Source organism: Capra hircus, chromosome 18 (genome assembly GCF_001704415.2).
Source record: "Capra hircus breed San Clemente chromosome 18, ASM170441v1, whole genome shotgun sequence".
NCBI classification, from domain to species: domain Eukaryota; kingdom Metazoa; phylum Chordata; class Mammalia; order Artiodactyla; family Bovidae; genus Capra; species Capra hircus.
Genome location: NC_030825.1, coordinates 24,976,695 through 24,991,796, shown reverse-complemented (window position 1 = coordinate 24,991,796; position 15,102 = coordinate 24,976,695). Strand labels below are relative to the sequence as shown.

Below are 15,102 nucleotides of genomic sequence, written 5' to 3'. Positions count from 1 at the left end.
ATTTTTCTTAAATATGTAAGGATTCTGGACAACAGGCAGAACTCTCTTACATGAAGAGGTGCTGGGAGCTCCAAAGATGCTTCCAACGCTGGAACTCTAGTTAGTCGTCAGGCCACTGGGGGAGGCAAGTTCGTCTCCCAGGTCACCTCCTCCTCCTCAACTAATCTTTGAGCTTCAGGATGGGGGGTGGGGAGCTGAACCAGATGAGGCGATTGCATGTGAATCCAGATTAAATCCTGGAGGGAATATTTGCACCTGTTACTGGCATGTGATTTACTCTTGGCCAACAATAGGCATTTTAAAGCCTCAGGCTGAACTTAGGGTCTGGCCACTTGAGGGTTAGCCACTACTACTCAGGTCAGAGGCCCCTCAGGCTACCTAGGGTGCTTGTCACATAAGCAAATCTTTCAGCCCCCCTCTCAGCGGGGTCCTTTAGTCATGGTCTGATTGCAATGGTGGAGATCCACAAGGCTATATTTTAGCAAACACTGACCAGGGTTGTGGTGTCTCAGACAGTCTTGATCCAGGGAAAGGTGGGCAGTGGGAGATGGGGGGATGCTCTTGGCCAGGATATGGGGGCAGGTCCAGGAAGCACTAAAAGTCCTTTTCCATTGGACATTCCTGAGAAGGAAGCAGGGCAACCTGGAGCTCCAGAGGCAACAGATAACCCTCATAGACAGTCTCAGAGACAAGGCTCTTATTCATAATAGAAAAAAAGAATTTTAAAACAAGAAAATGCACTGACTGTAGAACTTAGTGGTTAAGGGGCTTCCCTGGTGGTTCAGATGATAAGGAATCTGCCTGCAACACGGGAGACTTGGGTTCGATCCTTGGGTCGGGAAGATCCCCTGAAGAAGGGTATGACTATCCACTCCAGTATTGTTGCCTGGAGAATTCCATGGACAGAGGAGCCTGGTGGGCTATAGTCCATGGAGTTACAGAGTCAGACACCACCAAGCAACTAATTTTCACCTTTCGCTTAAGAATCAGCCCTTCTAAGGGTCTGACTTCTTTACTTGCTAACTGGATAACTGACATCAAGGTATTTTACTTCTCTGAGCTTCATTTTTCTTCATTGAGTAGATGGGACATACTAGAAAATACAAAGGTTCCTGGGACTCTTGCAACATATAAATGAGTCAGTGCATTTAAAGGACATGGCACTGAGTCTGGCACATGAAAAGGGCTTTAAAAGCTCTTATCATCATTACCAGGGTCATAGGATGTTGCAGCCAAAAGTGATCACAGAGGTCATCTAGTAGGTTCCATGCCAGTGTCATGACTACTGGCCGGAAAGGAATCAATAAAGGAAGAAGGCACTTAAGTGCTATGGTTCCCTCGGCTCAGCCTCCCTCTACCCAGTCCTCTGGTGGTTGCTCCCCAACCAAAGGATGAAGCACATTTGTCATTAAGGGAGTTTGGAGAGACCTTTCTATCGTCTCTCCAAGCCTGAGAACGTCACCTTGCTGCCTTGACCGTCGCTCACTTTGTAGAGCTCACAGGCCAGCTGTCTGCAGGCCCCAGCAGGCTCAGCCAAGGACAGCCGGGTTGCATCCCCCCTCCCCTTGCTCAGGCGTTTAATCAAAACAGTATTCAAAATATGATTCTGGGAGATTATATTGGGAGATTTGCAGGAGGCTCTCAGTGGGGGCAGAGATAGTGGGAACAGATTGCTGCTGGGGGCCGGAGACTGGGATCGCAGGCTCAGACTCGCCATTCTCAGGCTTTTGGCTGTACTCTTGGGGCTGACCATCAGCTCTGCAGAGAACACTGAGCACAAGGATGGAGAACTAGATTATCTCCACACTTGACTGCTGGGGAAACTAAAAGAGGGAAAGGGCTTGTCCACGGCCACATATCGAGGGAGTGATGGGCTTCCCAGGTGGCTCAGTGGTAAAGAATCTGCCACTAATTCAGGAGACACAGGAGAGGTGGGTTCAACTCCTGGGTTGGGAAGATCTCTTGGAGGAGGGCATAGCAAGCCACTCCAGTATTCTTGCCTGGAAAAATCCCATGGACAGAGGAGCCTGGCAGGTTGTAGTCCATAGGATTGCAAAGAGTAGGACACAACTGAGCATGCAATGCAACGGGATTGAGGTGGCCAAGCCATTTCCTGGGATCGAAGGCTACTCCTTATGGCCCCTCTCATACTCCAGCCCTTCTCACACTCCAGATCTTTGGGACAAGCCTGGGCTGCAGGCTCCTGCTCTGGGTTGTGGGAGGTAGGGAGAGGCTGGATCCTGTAGATGAGGTCCTGGATGGTACCTGGACCTTATTTTCCGAGGTTCAGGGTCCCATAAAAGCTCCATGATTGGAGGCAGGGTGCAGGTAAACCCTCTGCCCACTACCATCCTCCTTATACTCTGCATCCTAGTCCCAGTTCAGTAACATGACCTTGATTTAGGTGAGTCTCCTCTCTGGCGTTCACTTTCCCATATGGAAATCTGACTCCACGTGATGCTACTGCCCTTCTCCCCTCCACAGAATGGCTAGCTGGTGCCCCACTTCCAACTGGAGGCCCTGGGAACTAGCTTCCGCAGCTTGGCGGTGGGGTGGGGCTGGGGTGGGTTTACCTGGCCCCCTAGGAGGGGGTGGGGTCGAAAGTGCCTTGAAAGAAACCTCTAGCTAATGCTCTTTATTACAAGCGTTAATCCCGCAAAGCCGACTGGAAATAATGTTTATCTTTTCGCAGTTTAATTTCCCCGACCCTAAGCCCCCGGACAGTGAGGACGACAGGAGGGTCCCTGGAGAGGCTGGGGGTAGGAGCAGCTGTCACCCAGGAGCAAAAAGAAGGCAGGGAGGGGGGTTCCCAGAGGAAGAGGGAGAGGAGTCAGAGTGAAAAGGGGGCCTTGGACGTTGAGTGGAAAGTTAGATTTATGTTCACCACGGGTTCTCTATGACTCTGAGTCAGGCCCTGCCCTGTCATTTGGCCTCAGTTTCCTCATCTGAGGAAGGGGTTTGTGCTTTTGTAATTCATTATCTCTGACTATTCTATAGAAAAGGCAGAGTGGGACGCGGACAGGTGGCCTGTTCCCCTTGATTTTTTAAACACCCGCTTTTCCTCTACGCAGCCTCCAAGGTTCTTAAAATCTCCTCCCAAGGTTGCAGATCCTTCCTGTCCCAGACTTCAGTGACCAGTCTGCTGGCACCGCGCTGGTCTGAAAGGCTGTCACCCAGCCAAGGCTGGAGGAGCTGGAGCCCTGCAGTGGAGACACAGCTCCTAGGCGCACACCCCAGCAGCCCTCCCTCCTGCCTCTCCGTCCCCATCGGCTCCCCGGACCTCCCCCTAAGGTACCGTCCCGGGTTCCCCTCTCTCTTTCCTCTCGCGCAGCGGCGAACGCACTCGCGGGCTAAAGCCAAAGCCACTGGGCCGGGGACACGAACTCAGGGCTCTCACCTCCGCCCCTCCGCACTCCCCAGCTCTAGTCTGGACGCAGCTCACTCCCGGGACAAAGGCGCTTTCCCCGCTCGTCGGCTCCCATTGGTTGGCCCGTACCGGAAGTGTTTGCTGACACTTGATTAAACGGGAAGGATGCCCCCTTCTCGTCTCTAATCGACCTGGCAAGCTGTCCGACGTGGCTGTTGGGTCAGAGGGGTGGAGCGGGCCCAGACACTGCCGAGCGGACTTCCATCGCCCCTCCTTCCAAGAAACTTAAAACCCAAGAACAAACTCGGAAACTAATCCAGCTTCTGCCCAAATATCCTGACAGCTGCCCTCTCCCCTATCCTGCCCCAACCCCAAGTTTCGCACTCGTTCCCCACCTCTGAATCGGCCTGGAGTCCCACTGGCTCTCCGACTCGGTTGGGTCTGCAAAGTTTGGTGGGCCTTGGCCATTACCTTGTCACTTTCTCTCCCAGCTACAAAAGGGACTGAAATCTGCAGCCCGCGCTGCCCTGTCTCCAGAACCCCTGACCGCATTTCCTCCTCCCCACCACCCCGACCTCACCGAGTTCCCCAGTTGCAAACAGGCCACACAGCTTGGGTTCGGTGGATTATTTTTAAGGACACAAGAGTGAGAAAGGGGAGGAGACACGCGTGATCCTTAGGAGCCAGGTCAGCATTGAAGTTACAAAGTGAGGGTGATGGGGTGAGTGAACAGGAGAGGGAGTGGCTTGAGACCTGAATCCAGAGGGGAGAGGCAGACTAGAGTGCTGAGCTGGGTGCCCTGGGCATACTCGCCCAGCCTTCCCATTTGACCTTCCCCAAGGTGCCCTTCCACCTCCTCTGGGGATCTGAAAAGACGGACCTCTGCCAGCCACTCCCCTCCTCTGCGTGCCAGGAGGGCCATTCGGAGTATTTCTGTGTGTCTGTCTCTTAGGCGAAGTGAGAGCCCCAGACCCTGGTGAGGTTTCTTAGCTTCTTAGTGTGGAGGTGAGTTCCAAAAAGTAGGGCTTATTTCCAAGATGCTTCTGCTAATCGCAGCCATTGCGCTAACCTGCTGAGAGAGGAAAGGTTGATTAAAACCCAAGGCCACTCAGGGGCTATTGCTAGGAAATCCGAGATCGGTGGTGTCTCATCCCAAGGGAATCCAAGGTCCAGAGGCAATTTGCTTGCCAGAGGTAACATTTGGCCCTGTTAGGTGGAAATTCAAATAACAGTGTAACCCAATTTTCTAAGCTAGTAGTTAATCCTGCGAGAAATGACTTCAAAGAGCAGAATCTGATGGTAATTGCTGGAGGCTTCCAAATGCTTTGGGAATGTCCCTTTGTGGGGTGAAATTCCCTTCCAACCCAACACAGCCAGTGAACCAGTGAACCAGCCAGGTGCAGGAGACAGCTGATTGGCAGTCCTTCCCAGCTTGGTAAGAGGGCCCTATCCAGAGAGCACTCACCTGAACTACATCCCTAGGGATTTCAGTGGGCTGCACGGAGAGCTTCTGGCCTTAAGCACTGGCCTTGAACCGACTGTAGGTATCTGGTCTTTCCCCTGAGATTTCTGGGAAAGTCCTTGTGCCTGCCTAGCCCTAGCAAACTCTTGGTACAAGACCATAAGGGGAGCCAGCTGGCCTCCTCCAAAGGGCAGGCAGGGGACAAGAGTGCCTGGGCTGGAGGGTCATGACGGTGCCCCATCTGGCACCTCTGGAGAGATCTAAACATTGGGGAGATCTAAGCTGTCCTCCTCAAAGACTTTCTAAGTGTTTCCTAGGTAAGTTAGAGTCTCGTTCTAGCATAATCTAGTATTTGGTTTTAAGAAGATTCAGGAGCTAGAACTTTGATCTCTAAACTGTTTCAAGGAATGCGGCGAGACACTCTTGAGCTAGGCTACGTCTGAACGTCTGAACATGGGCAGAGAGCCTGTGAAGCGGCTGGGTACCCCGGAGTTGGGGTAGGGGGAGTGGGGTGAGGGAAGGTGGGGAGGGGAGGGGTCTTTTGGTCAGACACGCCCAGCGCCGTTGGGGGCCCACTACCTTCTGCTCCGGATGGGTACTGGCACCGCACCACCGGCTCCCTCCGCCGCGGGCACGGCGCACAGTTCAGGGGCAGACCCTGTAGGGCAAACGTGGGGTTTCCAAAGGCTTTGGCTACTCGGGGAGACTCTTGGCACGCGGAGTCTCTGGGGACCGCGGGTCGCGCGCCCGGGCCTGGAGGCTGTCCGGGAATCAGATGGTGCTCAGGACTTCGTGGCTGGGGCAGGTTTGGAGGTGCCCCTTCGACGACGCTGGCGGCCGCCGTGTGCGCCAGAGACCAGATGCGCGGTGGTTTCTCGCTGCAGGGGTAGTGCATGGTCAACGTGGGGCCTCCTTGCTCGGCCCGGAGGAAGTCGGCTTCTCCCGATCTGGGCGGCTCAGTGAAGGAGAAGCGGGGTGCCGCCAGACTGCACTCCCTGCGCTCCGGTCGGCCCTCTCCAGCGGCGGCACATGGCGCTGCCGGCAGCGGCTGAGTGTCTTTATGGAGCTCAGCCAGTCTGTCCGTAGCTGTGGCCACTGCCTCCTCTTCATCCGCCTCCTCTTCCTCTTCTTCCTCCAGGTCTTCCAGGTCACTCAGCCGGAGCCCCCGGGCCTCCTGGCCAGCAGTAACGTCTGAGGGAAATCAAGAACGAGTGAGAAAAGCCCCAGGCCCCAAGGGAAATCCTCGGGAGTGCCCATTCCGGAGAAGCTTTTAGCAAGATGTGCCCTGCACTCAGGGCAGACTCGGTGTAATTCACCAGGATGGCCACACCACCTCCGACACTTGCCCCAGAGCTGCGGGCCTGCGGCTGGGAAAGAATTCCCTCCCTGAGTTAGACCTGCTCTCTCTCACCCTTCAGAAGAGCCCTCCCCTTTGATAGCCCAAGGAAACGGACCCTTTCCCTAAGACCTGGATCCGTTTCTCAGCCTTAAAAAAGCAGAGGGCAGTTTTTATCCAGTGTCAACACTCAGCGGCGGCTGGTGTGTATTATTTAATTCAGAAAATATTTACTGAGCACCAGCTATGTGCCAGACATCATTGAGGCTTTTAAGTATTAGGAATTTAGAGAATACAGCAGTGGAGGCTTTCTCTGGTGGAGCTGACATCCCTAAGGGGGTAAGTATGCCACAGGAAATAAACTAGGCACATGTGGTAGAGAATAACTTGGGAAGCTCGCTGGTGTGGGGGCACAGGGAAGGCTTTTTGGAGATGGTGTTTTCAAGTCTAGAAGAAGGCAGTTCTCAGTTCTGTAGGGAATTCCAGGCAAAGGGAACTGATTGCACAGGCAAAGGCCCTGAGGCATACAGGGGCTGCAGGTGTCAAAGGAAGCCAGGGGAAGCCTTCCACAGAAGCTACGCCATGAAGTGGTTGTGAAAATCCAATCAAACTGATGATTGGAAAACCCAGGTAAGTTGGGGCAGGGAACATGGAGTACCTTTGGTGTCACCATTTAGGCAGCCCAGCAGTTCCTCTGTTCCACCCTCCTCCTTCCTTTCTTCCCCGCCTTTGTTCTTGGGCGCCCAGGTCATCTTGTTCTCCTTTTTGAGGCGCCGGCGCGCATTGGCGAACCAGGTGGACACCTGAGTGAGGGTCATCTTGGTGATGATGGCCAGCATGATCTTCTCGCCCTTGGTGGGGTAGGGGTTCTTGCGGTGCTCGTTGAGCCAGGCCTTGAGCGTGCTAGTGGTCTCCCGGGTGGCGTTCTTTCTGCGCCCAGCACCACTCAACTCCACCGCTCCATACCTGCGGGGAGAACCTGGTTCACAGTTCTGGGGCTGGGAACCTGGGGCTGCAGGCAGGAGACAATTTCTGTGCCTGAAGGAAGTGAGGTTCTGCTCACCATCCTAGCCCACAGCCACCCCATGCTCTGTGGATTGGTCCTACCTTGGCAGGGGAGGAGGAGAGGACTTGTGATGCCAGCCACCAATGCCCCATGCCTTACCGATCATACTGGTACTGCCCCAGTGTTGGCTCATAGGGGTAATAGGCTCCTGGTTGTGCCAGGCTGGATGTAAAGTTCCCCGCAGCCTCCTTAAATTCATACTGTGGATTCTGGAGGGGGAGGAGGGAAGAAATAAGGACTACATTTGGGGAGGAGGGTTGGGAGTTGCTAAGGGTGTGAACTCTGGAGGCAAGTCTGGTTAGAACTGCAGCACCACCACTGGCATTGACTGTGTGCTCCTGGGCACAGCGGTTTAGCCCCTCTGTGCCTCAGTTTCCTCTTGGTAAATGGGATGACAATCATGCCTAAAGGTTACTGAAGAAACATGCTTGGCAGAATTCCTGGTGCAGCATAAGCAATATTCGCTGTCATTTACCTGTTACTACTTGTGCCTCCCAACAGCTGGGGCACTTTCTTACTCCCTTTCCCGAGCCATTCTCTGCCTTGTTCTATCTCTGTGACTTTGGGTAAGGTTATTCAAGCCACTGTGAACCTTAGTTTCCTCATCTGTACACTGAGCCTAGTGATGACTTGCCTACTTCCCCCAATAATCGAGGTACAGATGTTTTCTAAACAGGATGGACTTCAACAAACTGTAACATGTAAAGATGTTTTATTTATTTTTTTTTACTTTACATAGAATCGTAACCATTTCCTTTCCTCCAGCTGGTGCTGTACGTCCCAGATTTTCCTAGATGGAAATATCACACGGGATTTCGCCCCTGCTGCTCCTGCCCCCAGGCGGGTGGGTTCTGTCGCGCGGACCCAGGCTCCACCCCGGGTACTCACCAGCGCCCCGTACAGCGCCGGCGGCTCGGGGCTGTAGGGCAGGTAGCCTGGGTAGCTCTGGGCAGCTGCAGCGGCTGAGTAGGGAGCTCCATAGATGCCCAAGGCCGCGCCCAGCTCCGGCCTCGCACTGCCCAGCAGCCGACTGTCGTAGGGTGCGCAGCAGAGCGCGGCCGCCGGGGTGGAGCCCGAGGCCACATCTGGGACCGAGCGCGGGGCGGATTCGCAGCAAGTGGCGCTGGAACTTGCAGACACCAGAAACTACGGGGGCGAGAGAGGGGGCACCGGAGGTCAGAGACCGGCGCCTCGGGCTGGCGGGAGCCAGCGGCGGAACTGCCAGATCAGTCCTTCCTTCAATATGAACTTAATTCCCCCGTGTGCTGAGCGTTCTCCTGAGAACTGTGACGGAAATGATCCGTAGATGCCATTTATCCAAACCGCCTTTATAGACCCTCCTAAAGCTTTGCTAAATCTCCAGAGTTCCAGGGGCTCCGGGTCATGGGAAGGTTCTGAAACCAGAATTACAAAAGCCAGACTCGGCCAGTTCCCTGGTGAACCCTCCCTCCTCGCAGCCACAGGATCCTACCAAGGCCGAACTTGAAGTTTGCCTTAGAGACCACGGTTCACTCTTCCCACTTTATAGATGGGGAAGGAGGACTACGGAGAATAGGAGGCTTATCCGAGATCACACAGCAGGGCAGAGGTCAAGCTGGGGCTAGTCCTTGGGCTCTCTGCTGAGAAACTGAACAGGGGTGGGCGTCTCCAGAATTTCCCCAGGAGACCCTGTCACTGCACAGTGCCCACCCAGATCTGGAAAATCGAAGGAACCGGAAGCCGAGAGCTTGGACCTACCCGTGGAAGGGAGAGGAAAAGAACAGAGGATCACAAACGAACGAGCCCAGAAGAAGAGTGAGCGAGTCTGAGACCCTCCCGGCCACCTCGGATATCTGTACAGCGAGGAGGCCTGTCTGGAAGGTTCCCGAGATCCCACCCACCTCGCGGAGCGCGAGGTCAGAGTGCCCAAGTTTCGGGTCACACAATTCTTCAACTTGTCTGGGGGAGCGGCGCATTCTCTGCCAGTGATGGGGCATGTCAGAGGGGTCTGCGGTACACTACCCAGGTTCCCGCTCTCTCTGGCTTCCCTGGGAACTCGTGTGAGAGGAGGGCTTTGCGGGCAGGTTCCGGCACTGGGCACTCCCTCCTTCGTCTCCCCCCCATCCCCCATGGGGGCGGCTCTTACCTGGGAAGCACTGCCGTAAGGATGTCCAAAGTGCGGGAAGGACATTGTGACTGTCCGTGACCCCGCCGCCCTCTTCTCTTGCGGGTTGCCGCCTCAGCCCCGCGGTTCTGCGCCTCCAGCCGTTCGCTGCCTCGGTTCCTTACACGGTGGCCGGTGCCCAGTGCTGGGTCCTCCGCCGGCGTGGCGTGGCTGGAGGCAGAGCCGAAGGCAGCCCGGCTGCCGAGCCCTGCGCTCCAGAAGGCTCCCCTCCGGCCCGCGTGGTCCGGAAGACAGAAGGGCCCATGGATGGGCAGGGGAAGGGAGAGGATGTGGGTTCTCAAAAGCGCGCGGCGGCGAGGCCAGGTGAGGCGCGGTGCGGGGCTGTGCGGCTCCCGAGGTGCCCCAGTCCAAGGTGGCCAGAGGCTCAGTGTGACGTCACGGTAATCCCGGGCCGCCAGGCGGGCCCCCGGGCCCTGGGGCCCCGGGCCACCAAGCCTGCCAAGCGCAGCCAGCCCGTGCGCGCGCGCACTCTTAACCACACTCACACTTGTTCCGGGAGGTTTGTGCAGCTGGTGAGGAACGTCAAAGACCCTGACCCTCTCTGCTTGGCGCAGGATCCTACCCCTTTTCGCCTTAAGCTCCCGCGCGCGCGCACATACAATCTCACCAAATTACCCGGGAGAAGTAGGAGAAACGCCTCCCACCGCGCCGCGCAGGCCCCGGGCGCAGCGCGCCTACCTCCTCCCCTGCGGCCCGGAGGAGGAGAGAAGCACCGGGCGGCGAGGGAGGAGAGAATACAAAAGAAGAGACAGGAGAAACTACAGGAGGAAAGTGGGGGAGAAAGGCTAGAGGGAAAAGGAGGAGGGGAGAGGAGAGAGATGAGGAATCTAAGTGAACAGAGGCGCGCGGGGGAGGGGAGGAAACAGGGGTGGGCGAAGGCTGGGCGGAGGTGGAACGCTGGCAGGTGGAGGAGCGCAGAGGCTCGGGGGACAAGCCTCGAGCCCGGCCCCCAGCCCCCACCTCCGCTGCAGGAAAGTTTGTTCGCGCCGCTGGCCCCCAGCTCGTTGAGGGCAGCGTTGGTGGATCTCCTGTTCTGGCCGTCTTTTGTCCTCGGGGTCCTGGCTCCCCGCCCTAGGACTGCAGCTCCATCCGGGATTTCCATGACCCGGTCTTTACTAGGGTCTTGACCCCAGGGTTTCTCTGCTGCTCTCTGGTCCTCAGACTGAATAGCGCCCCCTCCAGGTCAAGTTCAGATTCCCCCTCCTCGGACTGTGGGTAAAGGAGCCTAGTTGGACGCCCCTGGGCATCTGCAGACGGCAGGCGGAGACTCCTGGGCGTCTTCTCGGAAGGCGAGACTTGGCTGCCTCGTGCGCGCCGCTCGATGGGTCCACGGGGGACCGGGGAGCCGCACGAAGGCGCTGGGGCCGGGCTGCAGCCGCTGAGCTCCGCTGGGGGTGGCGCTGGCGAGCCACGGTTCAGCGAGCGGGGAGGGCGGCCGGTTCCCTGAGCTCCTCCGGGTCTCCTGGCTGGGCCCAGCGATCTGACCACCCCCTGTATCCTAGGGGTCCTCAAAGGGGCGCTGATGGCGGACGAGCTCATTGGTGCCTGGGAGGGGGCTGTGTCCCCAGGGCGAGGGGCTGCCAGTTTGCTAGGACGGGAGAAACTGGACTCCTGAAGGCTCAATCCCCAGGCCTCCCGGGGCCTAAAACCCCAGGACATCTGGGGGCGTAAAGGGGTTGTCAGTCCGGTGGGAGGAGGTCTTCCGGGGATGCTGCCGGCATCTGAGTGGAACTCTAGGGTTTTCAGGTTTGCAGGCCAGACACCTCAGATTGTCTCAGAATGTCACTCGAGGGGTCACCGAGCTTTACATCTTACAAAAACGCTCTCCCAGGCCCTCTCTGCGCCTTCCCAGAGGAACCGAGGGGTGATGGTTCAAGGGCCTAGCTCTATTTTCTAGCTGAAACGCAAGAACGTGTGGCCTGCAGGTTAGGAACAACCGGGATCTCTGACCTGGGTTCTGGCGAGGCAAGGAGGAAGCCCAGGGACGGGTAAGGTCCGGGTCCCTGGCCCCAGCCTTCCTCAGGCACCTTTCAGCGGACACTAGTAGGCCCGGAAGTCAGCGACATCTTTAGAACGACACCGGCTTTTTTTTTCTTTACAGATTCTGCAGAACGCGCACCGAGCTTGAATAAGCCGCAAACCGCAGACTCCACCGCCTAAGAGATTATTAACAGGAGCACCAGATCCATTCCAAATACGAACAAACCCAGTGAGGTTTCCTGGCTGCGGCTACTGCGTGTCGTTACCTTGGAGAAACCTTGCGTTCAACCCGGGAAAATCCTAGTTAGAAGAAGAATTACAGTTATCGCCAGATTGATTTAGTGATAAAAATTCACAGTAATGGATAAGATTCCTTGATTTTTCAAAATGCACTTTGGAGCCATCTACACGTTTGCAGCTGGGATACATCTTTTTTTTTTTTTTTTTTTAGTAAGAATTGGAGAGAATTCATTAAATTAGTCCCTTGGGGAAGATTACGGCTAATTAATTAATTGCAAACATTTCCAGAGGGAAGGTATGTCAATTGTACAGTAATAAAATTAGGTAGTTGAAATACTTACTCAGCAACTTTGTTTGCCCATTCATTCCTAAGCAGAATTTTTTTTTTTTAATGACAGAAAAAATGGGGAGGGTGGTGAAGAAAAAGCGTTAGTTCTGTCCCCTGGCGATCTGGTTGCAAAGGAGAAACTACCATATAGGATTTATTGATTTTCAGGTGATTTATAAGATCTCTGTGGTATCAGTGCTGTGTGCAGGGCCTCCAGGCCTACCTCTTGTCTTCCCTCTCTAGGATTCAAAAAAAGCAACATGATTTGGAAAAAAAAAAAAAGAAAAAAGAGGAGGAAGAACAGTGGTGAAGTGAATTGGGAGGTGTGACTATAAAAGCTTCAGCATTTTTCTTCATCTGCAGAAAAGAAAACAAACAAAAGAGCCGGTTTTTCTGTTAAGGCATCTTTCTTTCTATTGTGTTCAAAGTTGCTTTAAGGTATAAGAATGCACTGGGGAGGAAGGCTGCTCTTTCCAGGCATGGAGACCTTGATTTCACATTGCTTTCCTGGAGAGAGGTGGCACCCAGAGCAAGTCTACCTGGTGCCACTGACATTTGACTGTCACCACCTTAAGCATTTAGTAGGGTTCCCTAAAAGTGTTCCTATGAAGTGTGCCTTTTCCCATTATTTGGGGGCCCTCATTACAAAACCAAACCATCAGGTTCAACCAGTATCAGCCTCTGTCTGGCAGAAACCTCGGGTGAAAAGGAGTGTTTCCTGGAAAGTGATTCAGGGAAGCTGCCATGGAATTTGCTCTCTTCCGGACTTGTTGACAGGCAGTCACATCGACAGCCAAGTGCCCTGAGCCTCTCCACCATGCTGGCTTTTCATTGCTTTGTTCAGCCCTGATTCATTTTGTTTGGGGAGAACTGCCCAATTGTCTGTGTGTCCGTATTGAATTTTACTGAAGCAAGTAAATAAACCTATCGAATACAGACCCAATTATATTTAAGGGAGTCGTTCCACCTTGTTTTATACAGATGATACAGATTCTTTTATTGTATTGTACCACATACCCTGATAGTACCTCTAACCGCTCATTAAAACAAATTTGAAACAGTCAACAGTCAAAGGCCTCTTTGGAGCAGGGATAGTACTAATCTGACATTGTTTATTTGAAGTTCAGATTGCTTTGATTGAAATGTACTGAAGGTCTCGAGCAGGCAGAGTAAAGGATGTGTCTTGATAGTAAACCTGAATGCAGGTGCCACACACATAAAAAGGAAAATAAATCACACTGTACTATTTTGAATATTTTAAATATCTCTGATTTCCTAATGATTTAGAAAGACAACAGATTTTTACAGGGAGAGGATGATAACAGCAAAATGCCCCAAATCAACTTTAGATGCCTCAGATCATGGATGGAATGTGTGAGTATATGGATAAAATAACACTGATGAAAATGTGCTGTTATATTTTTTAAGTATGAATTTTTTGTGTGACTGGTTTTGAACTGAGAAGGATGACATCTCCTCAAATCTATGCATGAATGAACAAGCGCATCTGGACACGTGCATCTATAATTTATACTGATCAGTCACCACAGGTCTCCCCGAGTAAAGTCGAAATGAACACTAATTGTTTTGACGGAAGTAGTGTGCATGGCATCTGATTGTGAAACACAGCGAGCCCCTGCCTTGCCTGAATACATATTGTCAGCAGCAACTCTGGCATCAGGAGAGGAAAATAAAAAGGCAATAATTCCCAGATGAGGGTGTTGATGTTGCTTGTTAGGAAATAAAAATAGAAAGAAAGAATGAACTTCTAGATAAAGCGAAAAATGAGACATTGCAGGGATCCTGGTGTGTCAGCAAGCCGGGTACAAACCTGAGCTCAGACTTAAAAAATTGTAGCTTTGCATTTGTAGATTCTTGGGAGCTACCCTAAACACCTCTGCTTTATCTTATTTAAGGCTCATGATAAGGAAATTGAAAAGGTGGGAAGCAAACCTCAGATCACACAAACGAGCAGATGGCAGAGGAGGAAACAGAACTGCAGTTTGGGTCTTTACACAAAACCTTACTTCAAACATAGATAAAGCCAGATACAGCTGGAGATGTAGTGCCCTGGAATAACACAATGTAATTTAGCCCAGAAATATCTGAAGAGACACTACAGTAAGCACATTAGTTCAAGTCTCTACTACATGCTTTTATATCAACTTGTTTTATGAAAGAGCTTCTGTGATAATTTAGGAGTTTTAGAAATTTGATGAAGATCATTAATTAAAATAGAAAATGGCAAACAGACCCATCTGTGATAGATAAGAATAATAATAATTTAAAACCCCAGCAACAACAAAAAACTTCTAAAAAAATCAACCCAAGATTATGTCTATATGATGGCTTATAAAACAATTAATGCAATTTGGTTAGTGACTGTGTCAGGAAGATATATATATATATATATACACACACATACGTGTGTGTGTGTATATATACATATGTGAAAGTATTAGTCTCTCAGTTGTGTCTGACTCTTTGCAACCCCACGGACTGTAGCCTGCCAGGCTCCTCTGTCCATGAAATTCTCCAGGCAAGAATATTGGAATGGATTGCCATTTCCTTCTCCAGGGGATCTTTCCCAGCCAGAGATCGAACTCGGGTCTCCTATATACATAGCTGGGGGACCTGGGTTTGATCCCTGGATCGGTATATATATATAACTATTTACCAACCAAATTATTTGTATTTATATATATATATATATTTTAATCTTTGTTTTTGCATCAGTAATTTGGGGGGATTGGTGCCTTAACTTCTCAGTTACAAAGCAGCTTTTATGTATAGAAATTCTTCGTTATTTTTATCTTTGACATTTTTCTCATGATAGCTCAAGGAATCTCAAGGAATTAAAATTGAAAGTCAACAAGAGATGTATGGATTTGAAAGCCAAGGAACAGTTCCAGAAGTCAAAGTCTTCAGGAAAAAAAAAAAAAATTCATGTAAAAAATAAAGACCTGAAAGAGGCAACATATAAAGCTTGCTAGGATAGGATGCTGTGTACTTTTTCCCCTTTGCAACAGGGGAAACCGCCAAGAGTGGTTTTGAGTGTACAGTTAGGGACCAGACCTACATGGCCAAGGCCAGTAGGCGAGGGAACTGATTTGATGCTGGCTCTGACTCTAGCCAGGGACGATGCCTTTTTGCATACAA

The 15,102-nt window shown here is 52.4% G+C and overlaps 1 protein-coding gene across 2 annotated transcripts; it reads right to left on the bottom strand.

Annotated features, from left to right (window-relative positions):
• On the bottom strand, positions 3,982 to 9,948 carry IRX6 (iroquois homeobox 6). 2 transcript variants are annotated; one of them, XM_018061997.1, is made up of 6 exons: positions 9,357 to 9,947; positions 8,120 to 8,377; positions 7,331 to 7,440; positions 6,824 to 7,131; positions 5,409 to 6,020; positions 3,982 to 4,439 (listed from the first exon to the last, which is right to left on the bottom strand). In XM_018061997.1, the coding sequence occupies exons 1-6, from the start codon at positions 9,399 to 9,401 to the stop codon at positions 4,432 to 4,434; spliced, it is 1,341 nt and encodes a 446-aa protein (XP_017917486.1). In that variant the 5' UTR covers positions 9,402 to 9,947; the 3' UTR covers positions 3,982 to 4,431. The 2 variants fall into 2 exon arrangements, with proteins under 2 accessions (XP_017917486.1, XP_017917487.1); XM_018061998.1 differs by having other exon boundaries at positions 3,988 to 4,436; positions 9,357 to 9,948.

Coding starts and splice junctions, on each gene's coding strand:
- IRX6 (XM_018061997.1), bottom strand. CDS start 9,401: ATGTCCTTCCCGCACTTTGGACATCCTTACGGCAGTGCTTCCCAG. Junction 7,441..8,119: donor CGGCGCTGTACGGGGCGCTG/GTGAGTACCCGG, acceptor CTCCCCCTCCAG/AATCCACAGTATGAATTTAA. Junction 6,021..6,823: donor CCTAAATGGTGACACCAAAG/GTACTCCATGTT, acceptor GATTTCCCTCAG/ACGTTACTGCTGGCCAGGAG.